Source organism: Leptonotus elevatus, chromosome 21, assembly GCF_054856555.1.
Source record: "Leptonotus elevatus isolate MCC_2025b chromosome 21, RoL_Lele_1.0, whole genome shotgun sequence".
Classification (NCBI taxonomy): domain Eukaryota; kingdom Metazoa; phylum Chordata; class Actinopteri; order Syngnathiformes; family Syngnathidae; genus Leptonotus; species Leptonotus elevatus.
In genome coordinates, this window is record NC_141259.1 from 532,300 (window position 1) to 554,200 (window position 21,901).

General features: G+C 41.4%; 2 protein-coding genes across 4 annotated transcripts in view; both read right to left on the reverse strand.

The window, feature by feature from the left end:
- Positions 1 to 4,544: 4,544 nt before the first annotated feature.
- Positions 4,545 to 11,416, reverse strand: LOC147155498 (uncharacterized). The gene is made up of 2 exons (XM_086066649.1): positions 7,464 to 11,416; positions 4,545 to 6,625 (listed from the first exon to the last, which is right to left on the reverse strand). Exon 1 carries the CDS (start codon positions 10,511 to 10,513, stop codon positions 9,062 to 9,064), a length of 1,452 nt encoding a protein of 483 aa, XP_085922775.1. The 5' UTR covers positions 10,514 to 11,416; the 3' UTR covers positions 4,545 to 6,625; positions 7,464 to 9,061.
- Positions 11,417 to 19,536: 8,120 nt separating this feature from the next.
- Positions 19,537 to 21,901, reverse strand: part of LOC147155499 (ATP-binding cassette sub-family D member 3-like) — a 110,279-nt gene continuing 107,914 nt past the window's right edge. For 2 of the 3 annotated variants that reach the window (XR_015092042.1, XR_015092041.1), the window contains exon 25: positions 20,309 to 20,400. Coding sequence is in view for 1 of the 3 variants with exons in the window: in XM_086065902.1 (XP_085922028.1) it covers positions 20,323 to 20,400 (78 nt within the window). In the remaining 2 variants the exon portion in view is untranslated. Of the gene's footprint in view, positions 20,401 to 21,901 lie in introns of all 3 variants that reach the window. The other variant, XM_086065902.1, reaches the window with a different exon arrangement.

Sequence of the window (21,901 nt, forward strand, 5' to 3'; positions counted from 1 at the left end):
TGGATAAATTGTACTCCTTTAACATTTCAAACTCAAAATTGGAAGACATTTAGAAAGCATAATTTCTTCACTTTCCCAAAGGTGATTGCAGTGAAATTCTCTCAGAACAGTAACCAGTGTATCAAGGGTTCTCATTTGTTGGACTTCACAGCCACTTTGAAGCAGGTTTGATGTCACACCATGTGCCACCGTCTAGAGATGGATCAAGAAGTAGCTTTGATTGACTGCATGCTGGCATCTGTGCAAACAGGTGTTTTGGGTCAGCATATTCATACAATAAAACATAATCATAGCTTCCAAGCTGGGTCATTATCAAAACACAGCCACTGACATTATACGTAATCGGTTAAACTTTATCTTGTTAGCCAGAAAAAAACTACGATTTTGTCACATCTTAACTCTTTGACTGCCATAAACGTTATAAAACGTTTAGCATAAACCTAGGGAAGGGCGCCGAGGACGTTAAAAGACGTCCCCTATGTTTTTTTGTTTTTTTTTTCAAAAACGGGTGCAGGAAAGCCTTGGGCAGCTGTGCTGAAAGTATCAGGCAGATATGATTAGTCAAAGACTCATTTTGGCCCCTAGAGGGCAGCGATGACTCTCTTTGCACAAGGTTGGATGGGCCGCCCACCGTGGGCGTCAGTAGAAGACGTGAGGCGGAGCTAGAGTGTTGAGGAGACAATGGCTGATCCAAGCCACAATGGCTTGACCAAGCAACCGGTTACAAGCAGCTCACGCTTGAGCATTTTTTTCAAAGACGGAAAGCATCAATCAATACTAAAAAGCGCATTGATGTCGACGATGATGACTCCGAGCTCTACGCCAAAGTTGGAAGCTTTGGCGCGACTGTTACTATCACGTAGTAAGCCTCACCGGCTAAGCGCGGCTAGCGCTGCTAAGGCCGGAAAACGCGCACAATAGCCGGCCGGGTACTTCTGCACAAGCGGACATTCGATCGGGCGATGGAGAGTTGGCATCGACCAATGCAGATTGATGATGATGATGATGATGACTCCGAGTTTGACGCCAAAGTTGGAAGCCTTGACGTGTTTACGATCACGTAGTAAGCCTCACCGGCTAAGCGCGGCTAGCGCGGCTAGCGCTGCTAAGGCCGGAAAACGCGCACAATAGCCGGCCGGGTACTTCTGCACAAGCGGACATTCGATCGGACGATGGAGAGTAGTCGAAAAGCATCGACCAATGCACATTGATGATGATGATGATGGTCACTCCCGAGGTTGACGCCGGAGTTGGAAGCATTGACGCGGCCGTTATTCTCTCGTCATAAAGCCTCACCGGCTAGCGCTGCTAACGCCGGAAAACGCGGAGCTGCACAAGCGGACATTCGATCGGACAATGAAGAGTACCCCGAGTCCAATGCATATTCATCGGAGGAGCGGGTACAGTCTGATCACGGAGAAGACACTGTTTCTGGACTACGATGCCACCATGAATGGAGTGGATAAAATGGATCAGAACATCTCCTACCACCCGGTATAGCAACTGAAGGACACGGGGAAGCGAGACGTAACGAAACCGTAGCATGATCCTGATATTAGACTTGATGACACACTGCAGTATATACTTGCTATTCCCCGGAAAAAAACGGCCTGCAAGAAAGTGGCGCACGCGAAGAGGCAATCTGTTGTGCAAATGCTGTTGCGTCTCTTTGCACGCAGGAGAGTGTTACAAAAAGAAAAACATTTGTAAATAGTTTGCCAAATTGTTGTCAAATTGTTACACTGTTGAATGTAAATAAAGGTATTTTGCTATCAAAAAACACTTTTTCATTCTTGGTGGTAGTGTTTTATAGAAGTAAAGCACTATTTAGGTGTTTGTGGCATCATTCATGGACAAAAAGAAGTGTAAAATTCACTAGAATGCATGAAATAATATCGTTTCACTAAAAGCTTGATTTCTCCGTATTTTGGTCCAAAACAGGCGAAATTGGGTCAAACTAACCATTTTCTATTGTTGATTACTAAAGAACGGAATAAGGTAGAAACAAACTCTTTTTTTCTGATGAAAGATGAAAGTCCAATCTTTCATTTGGTAGTACGTGTGTTTCCATAGTCCAAACAGAACATTTTCTGTGGACCTTGAAAGATCAGTCAAAATGCTTAAATCGGCTGGCACTGACGGCATCCCTTTTCTGAAAACGTCTGGCAGTCAAAGAGTTAATATCAGAAATAGTGGTAATACTGATAAACACATACATTGTTCATAAACATTTCCATTTGCATTATTTTTATTTTGCTTCAGTGTTGAAGGCAAATGTGTATGTTTAAGAGTGTAACAGCGTCTTTTTTTAAACTGTTTGCAAAGCATACATTGCAAAAATACTGACATTTATCAAGAAATTGTAATATTCAAAATAAAATGATTAAATACAGAGGATAAAGGGTTGAGGTTAAAATACCTGTAGCGGCTTAAAGATTCACTTGCAGTAAAAACGTTTTTTCATTTTATCTCTTTGACTGCCATAAACGTTATATAACGTTTAGTAAAAACCTACGGAGGGGCGCCGAGGACGTTGAAAGACGTTCACTATGTTTTTTTGTGGGGTTTTTTTGGAAACGGGTGGAGGAAAGCCTTGGGCAGCTGTGCTGAAAGTATCAAGCAGATCTAGTTAGTATAATGACTCGTTTTGGCCCCTAGATGGCAGCGATGACTCTCTTTGGACAAGATTGGGTGGGCGTCAGTAGAAGACGTGAGGCGGAACGAGAGTGTTTAGGGGACAATGGCTGATGAAGCAACAATGGCTGATGAAGCAACAATGGCGACCGGTTGCAAGCAGCTCACGCTTGAGCATTTTTTTCAAAGACGGAAAGCATCGATCAATACTAAAAAGCGAATTGATGTCGACGATGATGATGATGGTGACTCCGAGCTTGACGCCAAAGTTGGAAGCCTTGACGCGACCGTTATGATCACGTAGTAAGCCTCACACCGGCTAGCGACGCTAACGCCGGAAAACGCGCAGCACAACCGACCAGGTACTTCTGCACAAGCGGACATTCGATCGGACGATGGAGAGTAGTCGAAAAGCATCGACCAATGCACATTGATGATGATGATGATGATGATGGTATGTCCCGAGGTTGACGCCACAGTTGGAAGCATTGACGCGGCCGTTATTCTCTCGTCATAAAGCCTCACCGGCTAGCGCTGCTAACGCCGGAAAACGCGGAGCTGCACAAGCGGACATTCGATCGGGCGATGGATGCATATTCATCGGAGGAGCGGGTACAGTCTGATCACGGAGAAGACACTGGTTCTGGACTACGATGCCACCATGAATGGAGTGGATAAGATGGATCAGAACATCTCTTACCACCCGGTATAGGAACCGAAGGACATGAGGAAGCCAGACGTAACACCACCGTAACGTAACCGTAGCATGATCCTGATAGTAGACTTGATGGCAACACACACTGCAGTATATATACTTGCTATTCCCCGGAAAAAACGGCCGGCAAGAAAGTGTAGCTTCTGCACGCGAAGAGGCAATCGCAGTGAAACTGATCTGTTGTGCAAATCCTGTTGCGTCTCCTTGCACGCAGGGGAGGGTTACACAAAAAGAAAAACTGTCGTTGAAACATCCACATAATTGTAAATAGTACCACAGTTGCACACATTTGTAAATAGTTTGCCAAATTGTTGTCAAATTGTTGTCAAATTGTTACACTGTTGAATGTAAATAAACGTATTTTGCTATCAAAAAACACTTCATTCTTGGTGGTAGTGTTTTATAGAAGTAAAGCACTATTTAGGTGTTTGTGGCATCATTCATGGACAAAAAGAAGTGTAAAATTCACTAGAGTGCATGAAATAATATCGTTTCACTAAAAGCTTGATTTCTCCGTATTTTGGTCCAAAACAAGCGCATTTGGGTGAAACTAACCATTTTCTATTGTTGATTACTAAAGAACGGAATAAGGTAGAAACAAACTTTTTTGTTCTAATGAAAGATGAAAGTTCAATCTTTCATTTGGGCCTTAAAAGATCAGTCAAAATGCTTAAATCGGCTGGCACTCACAGCATCCCTTTTCTGAAAACGTCTGGCAGTCAAAGAGTTATTATGATAGTAAGACTACAGATACTTGAATATAATGTTAGTGAAATACAAGTAGCTGAGTACTGTCCACGTTTGGTTATAGGTTTAGGTCATCTTGTAAAACATTCAATAGGGTTCTGTAGCTCTATAGTAATTTTCACATCTAAGCACTAAGCAGCAGTTTATGAGGTATTTTTAGACTATTATTATTATTATTTTTACAGGTACAAGCTATTGATCGTATGTTTACAGTGGTAGGCTTCAAATCTTGAAATAAAAATCGTGACTTCAATGTGTTCAGTTTTCGTGACAATTAACAACATGAGATGAGCTAGCTAGCACCGGATTACAAGCTATGATCGTACAATAAATCTTACCTTCATACTAAAACTTCTTTCTTTCTGCCCACTTTGAGTGCTCTGCATGTCAACTGATAGAGTAGACAATATTATTGTACTCTTTGCATGTTCCAATAAATTGAAGTTGAGTCTCTGTGAAGAAGTCCCTTTGCAAAGGTAATTAATCAGAAGCTTCTGATCACACAAATGAAGTCACCCAAGCAGTGATCTGTTCAAAGTGTGTCTCCTCCTCCAGCACACAGCACATTTATTGAAAATCAGTGAATACAGGAAAATCCCTCTACCCTCCCATCAGCAAGTTCCCAAAGGTACAAAATCAGATTAGACTTAAACAGCAGTATACCAGCTTGTCCTTGGACTCTCTTTGACTGAACAGAAAGTCCTACAAACTATGCTCCCTTTAGATAATATAGAAAAGAAACCTGTTACCTTCCTCTTTCCCAGGCAAGAGAGACAGATAAGAAAACAATCGACAGCACTATTCATTGAGCTATACTGAGTTAACATAATTATACCTACATCTACACAGTTATAACTAAATTCAAAACAGTTAAAATATAAAGTAAAACAGTAAAAATGTTAACAATGTTAACATTCCTTCAATTGGGCTCTAAAAAGAGCCCAAAACAAAAAATTTTACAGAAAGATACCAGCAGGATCTTCGTCCCCCTTATTGGATGCGATAGAAGACATGAATGGGTTAGCAGAAGCCACCATCATATAAGACGACTTATTTTGTACATCCTGTTTTTCAATAGCAGTGGTAATAAGTCTTTGGCAAAGAGAACGAATACATGGTATTAAACAACATCCACAAGTCGTTAATAACGCAGTAAAAACAGCAACAGATATCAAAATTGAGGAAACTAAAGCTTTATAGCGGCCAAATACAGTCATCCAATTTATCCCATACAGAAGTATCTACACTGGATTACTCTTTCATTTTCTTATTGAGTGTTCGCAGTCCTTCAATTGCAATGGTTAAACTTCCATCTGGTGCAGTGTTGTTAGGAATAAAAGTACAACACTGATCTCCAAACATTGAGCAAACTCCGCCCTTTTCTGCCAGCAACATATCTAGTGCAATTCGATTTTGGAATGTCATCAAAGATGTGGCGGCTAACTGGCCGCGTACAGCCTCAAAGCCAGATTGAGTCCAATTTCCTAGCCTTTGTACATTATAATGTATATAATTAATTCTATCTACGTTTTTGTTAATGGTGCACCACCAGCAAATTAGAGATTCGAATCCTGAGAGTACTTGATCAGTTAATTTGTATTCATCTGGCACACCTCTTGGTACTCCAATTGCATCAATGTAGGTGGGGACATTCTGCTCTTGCCAAGAATGTCGTTTGGTCCTCTGAAAAAAAGGAGAAGATTTTGGTTCCCAATTATCAATCATTTGTAAAAGGTTATCAACAGAGATGGGGTAGATTTGTACTGGCAGGAGAAGGGTTATGAGGGCACAATATCCTTTTGTATTTAAAGGCAACTTATCAAATATTCTGTTATCACCACACCACCACCAAATATCTGCCCTGGATCGCGGTTTAGATCACTTTAGTCTGTTTCCTTCTTCTAAATCCCTTCAAGAATTTAATAGGAATTTTAACAGAAGTGTTTGTGTTTGGAGCAACTGTCACAGCAATTGAGTTATCATAAATCCAGAATATGACCCAGGGAATGTATGGAGAATCAATATTTTGCTTAATACGATACGTTGTAGTTACGTTCAAAGTTGTGTCAAGGGGCTTGCAGAAATACCAAGTCAATATGAGAAGAAATGTCGCGATGCAGCAGACGGATATGTGTTCCTGCTTTGAAGCCATCTCGTGATGAAGTTCTTTGTTGAATGTGTCAGTTTTTCTCTTCTTTCAGGATTTCGGGGTAGACTGCCCGAAATCCTTCGATTTGTCACCGGGATTATTCTGCCCGGAAATGTGACTCTTCGTGGAATGATTACCCAGGAAAAAGCACTTGACTCAATCTCGGTGACTGATGTCCTCAAACGGCAGCTCCGGAACCGGGCACGGATTCAGCTGACGTGGCTCCCAGGTCGGGTCATCCGGTGGTCGCAGGTCGGATCGCTGAGCCAGCGGGTGTTCCGGCCGGCCTGGTGGATGACAGGTGGTGCCACGTGTCCCCCTTTTTATGCAAGCGCACTGCACAAGACGTCCTTTCTGTCACACGGTGGGGACCGGTCCATCTGGGGGAAAACCATTTTCTTTTAATCACCTTCAACCACACATATTCACAATCATTTATTTCTAAAGGAGCAACTGGCCACTTTTTTGTTAGCTTAGAGAATGTAGATACTAATTGTTTTAGTACTGGAGGTTCTTCAATGTGTGACTCTTCCAGCGGCGCATTTGGAGCCGGAATTGGTCTGTTTTAATGACCTTCAAATGGAGTCCAGCCTTTAGCTGAGTTTAATGACATTCGCACATTCATTAGTGCAATAGGAAGGGCTTGTAGCCAATTCAAATTTGACGAGGCCAGTGCTTTAGCTAATTTTTCTTTAATATTTCTATTCATTCGCTCAACCTGTCCTTGAGATTGAGGATGATAGACTGACCCAAAAGTATGTCTTAGCCCCAATGCTTTTTCTACTTCCTGTAGATGTTTATTTTTGAAATGAGTCCCATTGTCTGATCTAATTTTCCTGGGAAACCCATGTGATGGTATGTAATGATTAATCAAATGTTTTACCACAACTTCTGCTGTTTCAGATTTACATTGATATGCCTCCGGCCATCCGGAAAAGGAAACCACAATTACCAACACATATCGGTATCCTTCCACTGGTTTAATCATATCTGTAAAATCCATTGGATTTTGAGTGCCAGGAGGAGGTTTAGATGTCATTTTACTGTTAAATTTGTTACAAACACTGCAGTCCTGCAGTTCATTTTTAACAATTTGTCTCATCTAAGGATGCCACCAGTTACATAATCGTCTCATTATTTCCTCTGTGCCAACATGGCACAGTCCATGGGCTTCAGAAATTAGATTTTTTAGTTGTTTCTGCGATGGGATATATTTACCTTCTTTCCGCCATATACCTGCTTCATCCTTTTGTCCGCCTTTTGCCAGCCACCCACTCTGTTCTTCCGGACTGGCCTTCTCCTGCCACAGCTTAATTATTTCTGTGGTTAGTTCTTGTCCGTCTCCTAATTCACCTTCGCTCACCATCAATTGAAGTGTTGGGCTGTAGCCCGCTGCTTGTTTTGACGCCTTGTCTGCTGAATCATTTCCTTCTGACACAAAATCATTCTTTTATGAATGTCCTTTACATTTTATCACAGCTACCGCTTTAGGCAGTAGCAAGGCATCTTTCAAATCAAAAATGTCTTGATGGTGTTTGATAGGTGACCCTGAAGCAGTCATGAAGTCATTTCTTTGCCATTCTTTTATGGCTGTGTGTATCACTATGTGTGCATACGCCGAGTCAGTGTAAATGTTCACAGTCTTATCTTTTGCTATTTTTAGTGCAGCTGTCACTATTTCTGCTCTTTGAGCTGACTGTGGCCCTGTGAGTCTGTCTGCCACTATCAAGTCAAAAGTTGTTCCAATCATCTGTGTTACTGCAAAACCTGACTGGAGTCCATCATTACCCTTAAAACAACATCCGTCCGTAAATAACGTCATTTCTGCGTCTTTTATTGGGATATCGTAAAGGTCATTTCTCAGTGAGTTTTCTTCCAAAATTCGCTAAGTGCAGCAGTGGGATTGTACCTCCAACATGCCTTCTGCCATGTTAATTCCCTCATGTACAAACAAAATGTGAGGTTGTGTCAGGACTAATTCAATCTTTCTCTGTCGTCCTCGTCATAGTAAATGCTTGGCTGGTTACGTACTACACTGTACTATGTGATGTACGCACTGTCAGCGGGTGATGTAGCACAATATGAGATGTTTTCTGAATCAAGCGAGCTAGTGCTGAAGCAAAAGCTGCACAAAGAGGATGACGTTCATATTTCTCAAGAGGTGTTGATGCATAAAGACAAACATGTCTATTACCATCTTCCCCCTTCTGAAAAAGAACAGCCGGCACACTGCTGGATTTTTCAGAAACATCAAGGAAAAACATTTTTGTGTAATCAGGGACGACAAGAGCCGCAGCTGATGACAAAAACTGTTTCAGCAGAACAAAAGAGTTCTCAGCAGCTTGTGTCCAATTTAGAACATGTGATAGGTTTCTCATTCCTTTTTCATTCACTACTTGTCTGAGAGAATGAGTTAGTTCCGCAAAATCCGGAACATGATGTCTGGAGTAGTTACACAGACCCAGAAAAGCCAACATTTGTTTTACATTTGTCGGTTTGGGATGATGCAAGATGTCATCTTTGTGTGACGGGGAAATACCTGTTGCACGCTTTGATATAAGTCGACCCAAGAAGGAAACCTGAGGTCGGGCAATTTGGAGTTTGTCTTTGGAGCACTTCAAGCCCACCGAAGCCAGGTGGCTCAAAAGGAGCTGTGTAGCTTGTAGGCAGGACTCCTCAGATGGTGCAGCTAGGAGTAGAACATCCACATATTGCACCAAAAGAACATCAGTAGGAAGTTGGAGAGTTGACAGCAGCTGTCGAAGGGAAGCATTGAAAACCCCAGGAGACAACACAAAACCCTGTGGTAGCCGGGTTTAGGAGTAACACTCATTATTCCACGTAAATGCGAAATACTTCTGCATAGACTGGTGAAGAGGGATGCAAAAAAATGCATTTGCAAGATCAATGCAGGTGAAATGTGTATGCAATGGAGTAATTTGTGACAGCGCAGAATGCGGATTTGGCACCGGGAGTGCAGGTGTCAAAACTTTAGCATTAATAGCTCGGAGATCATGCACCATTCGAAATTTACCAGTATTTTTCTTTTGTACTGGGAGAATAGGAGTATTGTAGGTAGACTTATCAATTTTACAAAGAACCCCCACTTTCAGCAAACCCTCAATTGTTACTGAGATGCCAAGTCGCCCTTCATTTTTCATTTTGTATTGTTGCACCCAAACGGGGTCATGCTTTAATTCAAAAGTCACTGGAGCAACATTACACAGGCCCAAATCAGTCGGGTCAGTAGACCACAGTGCAGCAGGCAAGGTTTTCAACATGTCACCAGCAAACTCGCTGTCAGATGTCTCCCTCCCATGATGCCGATCCAAAAGTTGATGTTCTAAAACAGACATGGAGGCAAACAAATCAGATTTAATCCAATAGACATCAAGAGATTTGGAATACAGTAAATCTGTGTGTATAGAGTGTTGCCAATCAGTTGCTCTTGTGCAGGCCAGGGCAAATGGACCCAAATCTTTCGCCGTGTGCTGGGATGACACCATCAGTGAAATATGAGGATGACATGCCAGCACAGATTCATCAGGTGGCTCCGCCATCTCGTACCATCGAGATTGTTCTTCAGTCTGATTAACAGAAAAAGCTACGCCGGGTTTTCCTGCAAACAGATCACCTACACGCAACTCCCAGGCGTTGTCAACAACTGTACGGAAAGCTTCACTGTATATCTCATCACTTCTCCTGTCATAGAATAATGTGCAGTGCATACAGTCAGAAACCCTCTCATATGATCTTAGATTTCTCACCCAAGAAGACCATAGTTTCCAAAAATTCTCAGCGTCCCTCCAGCCGGAAGAATCAGTGTCAATCTTTGCCCAGTAGATGTCAGCAGTGGTGCATGTCATGGCGTGTTGAGGCATCACTGCAAACTGGGTGGAGACGTTGGAGGCGGATTCACCTTTACAGTGATAAGTATGTCCATCTGGGAACTGAAGCGTAATTCCGTCCGGCCCACACTGGATCAATGGAGCAGTTTTTATGAGAAGATCCCTTCCCAAAAGATTCACAGGACAGTTCGGAGCATAGACAAATTCGTGCAAAAAAGTCTGTGAGAAGCACTGTGTGTGTATCGGAGATGTCATATGCAGAACAGTCTGTTCTCCCTTAAATCCAACGAGCGAAATACTAATCGTGGTGAGCGTACTGTCAGGTGGCAACTTCATAATGGTAGAATGACGAGCTCCAGTATCTACCATAAATGATAAAACAGTTCCGCCTACCGTCATGTCAATCATTGGCTCCTGCATGCCATGACATGTGAATCCAGGATCCAGTCATTGCGGAAACTGTCCACCAGGTGGCGGCAGGAGCTGCTGGTAAGGCACAGGAGGATATTGTTGTTGTGATGCCGTCGGGCGTGTGGAAGGGCCCTGTGAGTCACGTCCCCTTTGCCGGTAGGAGTCTCGTCTTCTCTGTTGACGCCTCCCCCTGCCTCCCACACGTGGGAACTGCCGGCAGGCATTTGCCCAGTGTCCAGAACGGCCACAACTGAAACACTGGTCTCGGTTAGGAAAAGGCACTGACTGATACAAAACACACTCTCCCATGACATTATCAGGTGATGACATTCCAGTAGAAGCCGGAGGAACAGAATCCTCCTCTTTTTTTTTTTTTTTAAGTTTGCAATTGCAGAATCGTCAATTGTTTTTCAGTATTCATATGTTTTTCATTTTTTGATTCGATATCTTTTGCATACCTTCTCAAATGGTGTTTAAGATGAGACAACCACCTGTCATGGTCGGTTCCAGGCAAATCCGGATTCGCGTCCATAGCCTGCACAATAGACTTAGGCACACCCTTTAACACCGCAGCTCGAAATATTTGCGAATACAGTGCAGAATCAGTTGGCAAATGGCCAGTCTTTAAAGAAAAGTCCACAAGGGCACGGTCAATGAACGCCGCGGCCTCCTCGTCAACTTTTGGAGCAAACATCAAATCAGATATGACAACTTCCGGGAGTGGGAACAATCCGCCAAGCGCTTCAAACAGCATTAAATAATTGTCACGTGATAATGCCTCACCGTCACTCAAAGATGACATCCCTGAATTTGTCATCAACACTTCGAGTTGAGACAGAGGACAAGCTTGTGTCAAAAGCGCACGCATATCTCCCGCAGTTAAAATCTGCCCAGTCACCTCTCTCTGTAACGACCGCAGCCAATCCCCCCCCCCCCCCCCCCCCGCCTGCAGCGGGGGAAGTTTTTTCACAAGCTCGCACAAATCAGAAGGCAAATAAGGTTTATATACCGTAGCCGAATTTCCGGTGGCCGGGTCCACCTTTGTCAACATGGGTGCTTGCAACCCTACTTTAGAACGAGTCACAATCTTTTTAGGAGTAGCCTCTGGGAGTTTGTCGGTTGCGCTAAGGTCACGTAGTCCCATAACGTCCCCAAAAGCACATATCAGATCAGCTAAGTTTTTTTGAATCTCTACAATTTGATAGCTATTCGTCAATGCATTAGAAGTTTCATTAGTCATGTCACGTTCATGTCGTTGAAACAATTCGTCACGTTCCGCCTTTAATAAGCGGTTTTCTTCTGTCAATTGGTCGTTTGCAGCCTTTTCAAAGCGAGAAAGAATCATACGCCATTTGCTACGAACTACCTGGGGCACTTCAGCGTGTCTAGTCAGTTCCAATTGAAAAGCTCCCGCTTGGTTAAATTTTTCCTGCGAGTCATCCTTCATTACCAATATTTCGTCTAATTTACTCTCCAATTGTTTCACAGAAGCGCTTACGCCAGCTGCTAAGCCGTCTGCCGCGGCCTGCAAAGTAGACCGAATTGGTCGAGAATTTGTATCACAGTTACCACTTTTCCAATCCACATCGAGATTACCACCATTTACCGTTAAAATCGGCGCTTGCAAATTCTGCAGCATTTGAACCGCAGTTTTGTACGGTAATTTAGTAAACGGGTTAATAGCTTCAAACAAATCACCCGTGAACTGCTTAGCAGATGCTGGAGGAGAAGTTATTTTAGCATCAAAATCAGCCACTGTATCATTACCAGCATTTATCAAAGCCCCCCGAGCGGTTTTAACGGAACTGCCCAAAGCCAACATTCTAGCATTTCTCATCATTTGATCCACTTTTTTACGATTTTGTCTAACTCTCCTACCATTCAAAGAAAATACAAAAGTCTGACGTACCATTTTGTCCAGCGAAAGCTGTTTATTCACGCATGCCAATTCCACTGCTTTCATCAAAGCTACCAAACAAACTGCGGATGTCAATGGTGGAAGCCACCCTTTGTCACAGCTAGCCGTTATCCAATCCATTAATAGTTTTTTAATTTTTCGTCTATGTTTTTCGGGCATGGCTCCGACTACAACCTCGGAAGCATTCTTAACTTGTGCATCCAAGCATAAGTTCCGACTATGAACCGGAAGCACATTTAGGTCAAACCATTCGGTGTCACGGTCGAAATCGCCCTCCATTTTTATTTTAATTATTCACCACTTCAGTTTATATTCTACTCAAGTCGTAATAATATTTATCAATGCAGTGACGTCTCACTTATAGTATGATAGTTCAATAGGTTAAATTTATTCAACAACGTTAAACAATTTCACAAGAACAACATAGACGCCCACAAAAACGCACACACATAACAGACTTTAAACATACATAAATAACGAATCACGTGACCTATCGATCGCACAAACAGCGGTACAAATCCAATCCCCGCTGTGTCAACCTGTCTCCTTTAATACTGTATAATTTATACAGGGCGCCCGTTTAAAATAACTTGCTAGCGAATATACCGTAGAGAAAAAATTAATCACACACGGTAATCCTGACCCAAAGAACTGTCAAAACAGACCCATAGAATTCTTAGTGGAAGAAAAAATCTCCACGTCACTCCGTAGTCCCCTCAAAATTCACAAAATAAATGTCATAGTCTAGCGATTTCTTCGTAGCGAGACGGAATAAAACAAAAATAAAAAAACGCTACTTCAACCTGTATTCCAAAACAATGGCTTCTTCAGCCGCGCACATAACCTTCCCGGGCCAGCAATTCTGTCACTTCATGCTCCACCCCACGTACGTGTACAATTCAATGTCGTAGTAAAAACCCCAAATCAAGGACTCCGCGTCCCTCTATTAATTGAACGACATCAAACTACAACTCGTTCACACAGACCTCATATAAAAATTTAGACAATTTAGAAGACGAAAAACCGGCTGTAGCGCTTCCAAACAGACAGAATTTCTCTACGTGGATAAAAATCTCCACTTACCGGAATTAATATGGCGGCAGAAATTCCGCCCGTCCGGGAACGCCGCAGCTTGTAAATCGTCAAAACGTCGGCGTCACCATTTGATAGAGTAAACAATATTATTGTACTCTTTGTGTGTTCCAATAAATTGAAGTTGAGTCTCTGTGAAGAAGTCCCTTTGCAAAGGTAATTAATCAGAAGCTTCTGATCACACAAATGAAGTCACCCAAGCAGTGATCTGTTCAAAGTGTGTCTCCTCCTCCAGCACACAGCACATTTAATGAAAATCAGTGAATACAGGAACATCCCTCTCCCCTCCCATCAGCAAGTTCCCAAAGGTACAAAATCAGATTAGACTTAAACAGCAGTATACCAGCTTGTCCTTGGACTCTCTTTGACCGAACAGAAAGTCCTACAAACTATACTCCCTTTAGATAATATAGAAAATAAACCTGTTTCCTTCCTCTTTCCCAGGCAAGAGAGACAGATAAGAAAACAATCGACAGCACTATTCATTGAGCTATACTGAGTTAACATAATTATACCTACATCTACACAGTTATAACTAAATTCAAAACAGTTAAAATATAAAGTAAAACAGTAAAAATGTTAATGTTAACACAACCAACGTTTAAGCTGTTCCACACGGTGTTTGTAAATTGAACCATGTTGAAATTGTCACGCTTGGGACGTCCTCTTCTTCCAAAATGACACGTAAACTGGTGTGGCTACTCTTTGTCTGGAATTTCGGAATTGTGCATATTAACTCTTTGACTGCCAGACGTTTTCAGAAAAGGGATGCCGTCAGTGCCAGCCGATTTAAGCATTTTAACTGATCTTTCAAGGTCCACAGAAAATGTTCTGTTTGGACTATGGAAACACACATACTACCAAATGAAAGATTGGACTTTCATCTTGTCACAATTTGACAACAATTTGGCAAACTATTTACAAATGTGTGCAACTGTGGTGCTATTTACAAATATGTGGATGTTTCAACGACAGTTTTTCTTTTTGTAACACTCTCCTGCGTGCAAGGAGACGCAACAGCATTTGCACAACAGATTGCCTCTTCGCGTGCTCCACTTTCTTGCAGGCCGTTTTTTCTGGGGAATAGCAAGTATATACTGCAGTGTGTGTTGCCATCAAGTCTAATATCAGGATCATGCTACGGTTACGTTATGGTGGTGTTACGTCTGGCTTCCTCATGTCCTTCAGTTGCTATACCGGGTGGTAGATGTTCTGATCCATCTTATCCACTCCATTCATGGTGGCATCGTAGTCCAGAACCAGTGTCTTCTCCGTGATCAGACTGTACCCGCTCCTCCGATGAATATGCATTGGACTCGGGGTACTCTTCATTGTCCGACAAAATGTCCGCATGTGCAGCTCCGGCGTTAGCAGAGCTAGCCGGTGATGCTTTATGACGTGAGAATAAAGGCCGCGTCCAACTGTGGCGTCCAACTGTGGCATCAACCTCGGGATTCACCATCATCATCAATGTGCACGATGCTTTTCGACAACTCTCCATCGCCCGATCGAATGTCCGATTGTGTAGAAGTACCCGGTCGGTTATTGTGCGCGTTTTCCGGCGTTAGCAGCGCTAGCCGCGCTTAGCCGGTGAGGCTTACTACGTGATCATAACGGTCGCGTCAAGGCTTCCAACTTTGGCGTCAAGCTCGGAGTCATCATCATCGTCGACATCAATGCGCTTTTTAGTATTGATCGATGCTTTCCGTCTTTGAAAAAAATGCTCATGCGTGAGCTGCTTGCAACCGGTTGCCATTGTGGCTTCATCAGCCATTGTCCCCTCAACACTCTAGCTCCGCCTCACGTCTTCTACTGACGCCCACGGTGGGCGGCCCATCCAACCTTGTGCAAAGAGAGTCATCGCTGCCATCTAGGGGCCAAAACGAGTCATTATACTAACCAGATCTGCTTGATACTTTCAGCACAGCTGCCCAAGGCTTTCCTCCACCCGTTTCCAAAAAAACAACAAAAAAACATAGTGAACGTCTTTTATTGTCCTCGGCGCCCTTCCGTAGGTTTATGCTAAACGTTTTATAACGTTTATGGCGGTCAAAGAGTTAATGATAAAAACGTGGCATCATTTGAGTTCAACCCATTGTCGTTCGCTCAACCAATGAGGTTGAGCTTTAGCCCGCCCAAATCCTTCAGAGCCCGCCCTCTTCTTCTACGAGTACAAACCACGGTGCTCTCAAAGTACGAATCAGTTTCGGCTTTTTTGCAAACTTTGGGCCCTTCTTAAAATTTCAAGCGTTTTCATTCAGTTTTATTCTCACATGGTGGATGGAAACCCAACTAGGATATTTCCTCTGTACAACACCAGTAGTTTTGGGCAATGGCGTCGTTAGACCTATTTTACGGGGCTCAACTACAAGCAGCATTGAGGAAAATAACGTGACGGATGGACTGTAATTAATTACTTATATGATCAGAAATCAATTGATTTCCTTCACTTCAATAGTACTGTAGATAGCGAAAGCCTTGTCATGTTTTGTTATCCAATTCCAATCCATTCCACTTGAACTTACGAGAAAAGGAGTCATGATGAATATAATGAAGGAAGTTTCTGAAAAAGAAAGCAAGTCGTCATCGCTGTCTGCAGGTTGTAACAATTAGTTAGCTCTGGCCATGGCAAAACTAACAGCAGAAAGTCCCATGCTATATTGTCTAATACAATGCATGTTAAGTTCTTTTTTTAGAGGGACATTTTTGCTTGAATTCACACGAAAGTAAAAAGATAATTCACTTATGGTTGTCAGTGGATGATGATAATAATATCATTGGCAATACTAATCCTCCACCCATGTTGAATTGTAGTAAACAGCACGATGAGTAGAGAGAGCAAGTGTAGAGCGATACCTACTGGAGTCGTGAGTGTAGACAGTGAGAGTCTAAAAATCATATAAAACTCAATATGGATTTAATATTATGAACATGAAATATGTCAGTCAAGGTGCATCATTGAAGACTAATTTAACCTGAGAGTAATGAACAGAAAGTGGAAATATTTAAAACAAATTTAAGGCAGGCAGCTATAGCACGTCATAAAAAAGGAAACTCGATCTGCTTTACATAATTAAAAGTACAATATTTTAAAGAAAAAAACCCTCAAAAGAACTAAAGACACCTTCAAAGTACAGAAATACATGTTAACATTTTAGAGATTACTAAAATAAAATTTACAGTGTAAGAAAAATAATTTGGGGTTAAAAACTTTAAAATATCTCAATCATAGGCATGGTGAAAAGCATAGTTTTTAAAAATATTCACACTTTAATAATAAAGTGGGCGTGCGTTTAATCCGCAGAGGCGGTGCGGGGCTGCTCGCAATGACGTCAAACCGTGCCAACAGCTCGTTTTCTCAGGTTGAGAGGGGCTGGTGCTTGGAGGGCAGAATAACCTAGAATTTCTCATACAGGGGCGAATGGAGGAAAACACACCTTTGGTCATGTTTTTGGTGAGGAATTAGCATTTTAACATAGCTAAAAGCTCCAAAAAGTTAATTTTTCCTTTTGCAGTCCCTTTAAGTTATGGATTGATGGTACAAGTTTGTGTAAATATTGTCATTAAGTTATTCTCAGTCAGGGGCGTGCAGTGACCTTTAGAGGGGCAGGTACTCAAAGCAAAAAAAAGGGGCACATGATAACATGCCTGCACTATCCACTATGGGTGTTAAAAAAAAAAATTGTTTAGGCAATATATCGTGATATTACAGTGCACAATTCTCGAATCAATTTTTAAACTTCACTTTTTGATGGAAATATTCAAAAAGATGTCTTACTTTGAGTTAGGGTTCACACTTTAAGCATGGAAAAATGTTATATTAATGGAACATTAAGCCTTAATATTTTATTTCAGTGCTGTTCAAACACGAAACAGACTGCAACCTGTTTGTTAAATACAGTGGCTTATAAGCGTGGTTTCAAATACATTTTCATACAACTTTTACATTGTACATGTACAAGTTTACTGATTAGTATTTTCTAAATTTAAAGTAAAAGAAAAAAAAGCAATAATCAATTTATAGATTTGTATCGGGATTAATCGAAATTGTTACAGTGTGCGTACGTGTGTGTGTGTGTTGGGGGGAGGTATCCATTAGTAAAAATTTAAAATTTAAATAATGGCTAAACAATAAATCACACATAATAAAACTGTTGTTTGTCTGCAATGCCAAAGCCAATCACCATAACAACGTTTTGACATTTGTGTAGGGAGAATAATTTATCAACAACAAATTTACATGAATAAAAACGATGTAAAATGTACATGGAATTTACATTTTGAATAACAAAACTAGGATTTTCCTATCGTGCAAGTAGTATAAAAATGTCTTACCTTACATTTAGCTTGATTCAGGTAAGAGCAAATGCCTTTCATTATTTTTCTGCAGGTGTCGATGTTAATATTTCATTATTGGGACTGTACCCAACAATTACTGTAACAGCCACAAACTACATTGTTTGTTTTTGATAAAACGTTGTGATTGTTGTTTCTTCTTCTTCTTGGTTCTTCATTGTCCCCCTAATTTATGAACACACTTTTACCGGTTTCTTATAATGACCATACTCTGACCGCAAACCCCCCAAAAGGAGCTCTTGGTTAAAATAAAAACAAAGATCACGTAGCAATTTCCACTTATATTTTGAAGTATATTTCAATTCAGCTATCATTGAGTACATGCTACAAGTTGGAGTCTTCAGGAAGATTTTATTAAAATTCTGAGCAAGAGTTATACATTCAGACATATTCTGTGTACCTTAAACACATCAGTAGTTGAAGCAAAACTTGTACACACTACACAAGCTCCATGCCCGTCCCAATGGAAGAGGAACGTTAGTTTTACCGAGGATTTTTGCCGCGGCGAAAGTGGATGGGAAGGATCGTGGTCTTTATGAAACTGAAGGGGGAAATCTTCCCCGCGCCCTTAAAACCAACTGTGCCCAAATGTCAGACTTCATTGTAGTTGTGAGGCAAATTACAACTTGTGTCACTACATTTCAATTGAAGCTAGGCTAGCACGCAGCATGATCTGTGATCATAGCTACAAGATCTATCAAATAAAGGCATTAGTTTTACTTGAATTTTGTGCATTCTATGACCTTGTCTTTTGTTTACTGTGAGTCAGACTACGTAAATACAAACAGAGAGACCAACTTACCAAACGCAGGTGTAATGGCGAGCGGCAGAATGGGCACGTCTCGTAGTATGACATAATCCAAGGATAACGTAATAATAATTAGTTTTATGTAAATTATGTTGCTGAATTTTAATTTTGAAAGGCAACAAAACTACTTTCACAAACTATTTAAAAAATATATAAAATAGATAAATAAATAAATGGACCAAGGGGCATTTTAGGCATCAGTCCCGAAAGGGCATGTGCCATGGCACCCATTACTCATTTTGGCCACTTGTATCTTGTTCTTTCGGTCATGACCCACAGCTCGTGAACATAGGAAAAGCTAGGAACGTAGATCAACCGATAGTTGGAGAGCTTTCACCTTTCAGTTCAGCTATTTCTTCACCATGACAGACTGGTACAGAGTCCGCAGTTGCTGCACCGACCTCCCTGTTGAACGTCCGCTCCATCCTGCCCTCATTCTTGAGCAAGATCCCATGATACATTTGTTTTATTAACACAAAATAAATAATCTATTTTGTCAAATCTTGCTGGTGCGACCAACTAAGAAAGTTGGTAACACGTTTTTCCCCCCCTTCCCTTTAGTAGTCAATTTTTATTTACTTAAAAAAACAAAAAGGGGACCAACAATTTTGTTCAATTTGGTGTTATACCCAGTGGTCTGTAATACCATAAATGTGTCACTTCGTAGCCACAAATAAATACATTGGTGTCAGGTTTATTATTATGCATTGTTTATTTAGATTATATAGTTTACAGAAACTTGTGTAAAGACAATATTGTGCACCTATGGGCCAATTATATTTAAATTTAAGTAAATAAACTTATCATCATGTGACATTACCTGCATTTACCCCCCCCCCCCCCCCAAAAAACCCAACAACAACAACTTCTGAATTATATAAGAGAAGTTGAATCGAAGAGAAATCAACATCATCTGAGCAAGTGGTAGTCTGATCTCACTGAGCCTAGATTACAAAGGTTTTGTTTCAAACCCAAATAGACAACATAGCAGCATTGGCAACTGTCGGTTAGTCCTGGTTCGGTGAAGCAATTACTGGACAGCATTGTGATGAACAGTGAGTACTGCTAACAAACAACACAATGGCATAACCTCTGGCCTGACCTTTCCATCTTTATTTGATTATATACCTCTTGCTTTGTGGCATCTCAGCTGACTCAGGGTTTGAGTGGCCAGCATGGGAACATGCTAGTCAATCCTAAAGCCAACATAACTGTTGTTCACATACAAAGAGTGGAGGCATATTTTTGTGTATGGGCGAGGACTCTGGCAGAAAACATTTAAACAGTTTACTAAGAAATTATCCTTCTAAAGACAACATAAATAGGGGGCTGGACACTGTTCACTATGGAACATAATACTTTAGTCAAACCATGGTTAGAAGGCTTCATGAGATCATTGTCTATTGATGCCATCATTTCTATTCCATTGCCATTTTTTGTGTGCGAGTAAAACATTCAAATTCTCAATACAGAAAGATATTTTTTTCCTAAAATTACATTAACAAATGAACAATTATAGGACCCAAGAAAAAAAAACACACACATACACACCATTACCAGATGTTCTAGCCCAGTTATAGGCACTGCCTCAACACATTTTGGACTGAATTAGTCGAGAAGTGCATTTCAGTGAGGAGTCACCAGTCAAGATCCAAACTCCACAGTTTCCTCTGTGATGGGTTTGAATTCGTAGTTTCCTCTGCCATCCATGTGCAGGTAATACTTGACAAAAAAGGGTTAAAAGGCACATATATATAGTCACATCGCTTTAAGGAAAAAATAAATAAAAATTTCACAACAGAATTTATGCCAAAGAAATATTTAAAGGGTTTTCACACATTGGTCTTATTTCAATAAGAAAAGGACACATTTTCACCCACAGCCCCAGAGTATCCCTACTCAATTTTTCTTTGCACTCCACATATTTTTACAATCAGTAACAATTTGCAATGGTACGGAAGAGATTAGGGCCAGCGAAGAGAGAAAAAAAAAGTTAGGCAGAATTCTGAGATTAAAGTCAGAATTTTCACTTTAAAGTCAGAATTCTGAGAATAAAGTGAGAATCCTGCCAAACTTTTTTTTCTTCCTCTCACTTCCCTGGCCCTAATCCTCTTCTGTACAATGGCACTGTTATTTTGTCACAAAATATGATTCTGGCACTGTTAAACACTGCACAGCCTCAAGAAGAATTACGACAACTAAGATCTTCATTTGAACATTAAATTTGTAGTAAGTAATCTTTTTATTTTATTTATTGATGTATTTTTTATTTTTCTTTATAAAGAGCTCAGTATTGTTCATTCGGTAATTTTACCGATTTGACATGTCATCATCGTTGCTCTGAGCTATGGCCGTAAGGTGGTCAGTGCCTGTCTGTCATGGCGGCAACCCTCGAACCCACTGTTGGATAGCAGTGGTAAGTGGTCAAGCTGAAGAAGGAGTCCTATCTTTTTGGCCTGTGGGACTCCGGAAGCAGCTGATGGGTACCCAAAGCGTAAGGCAAATACTCGGGCTTGGGAGGAGTTCGGTGAGGTCATTGAAAATGACTTCCGGATGGCTTGGAGGAAATTCTGGTCCACCATCTGACGTCTGAGGAGGGGGAAGCAGTGCACCATTACCACTGTGTATAGTGGAGATGGTGCACTGCTGACCTCAACTCTGGACATTGTGAGTCAGTGGGGAGAATACTTTGAAGACCTCCTCAATTCCACCGACGCGTCTTCCTTTGAGGAAGCAGAGTCTGGGGACTGTGAGGTGGACTCTCCTATCTCTGGGGTTGAAGTCACCGAGGTGGTTAAAAAGCTCCTCGGTGGCAAAGCCCCGGCCAGGGGTGGATCAGATCTGCCCTGAGTTCCTAAAGGCCCTATCCCACTGAACTGCGAACATTGTCGAAACGTTGCGAATGTTGAATTAGCAAAATATGAGGCTGTCGTCCCTGTCATTTTGTGACATACTTGCAACTTGTTTGCGATGTAAAAGCGACATTTGAGACTAACCTAAAAATTTAGTCAAATTGACCCACACAACTGATTACAATTATTATTTTCATTTCCTTCTTAATAGAAGATGTAATTATTGGACATTTTTGTCCAGTCACGTCATTGCGGTCCGTGACGCGTTTATGTGCAAGCAACCCCTTGTTCATTTTGGACTTATTTCCTGGTCTAATTGTGCTATAAAAATTTGTATGGTGTTGTCAAGTTGCTATAATTTAGATACTAAT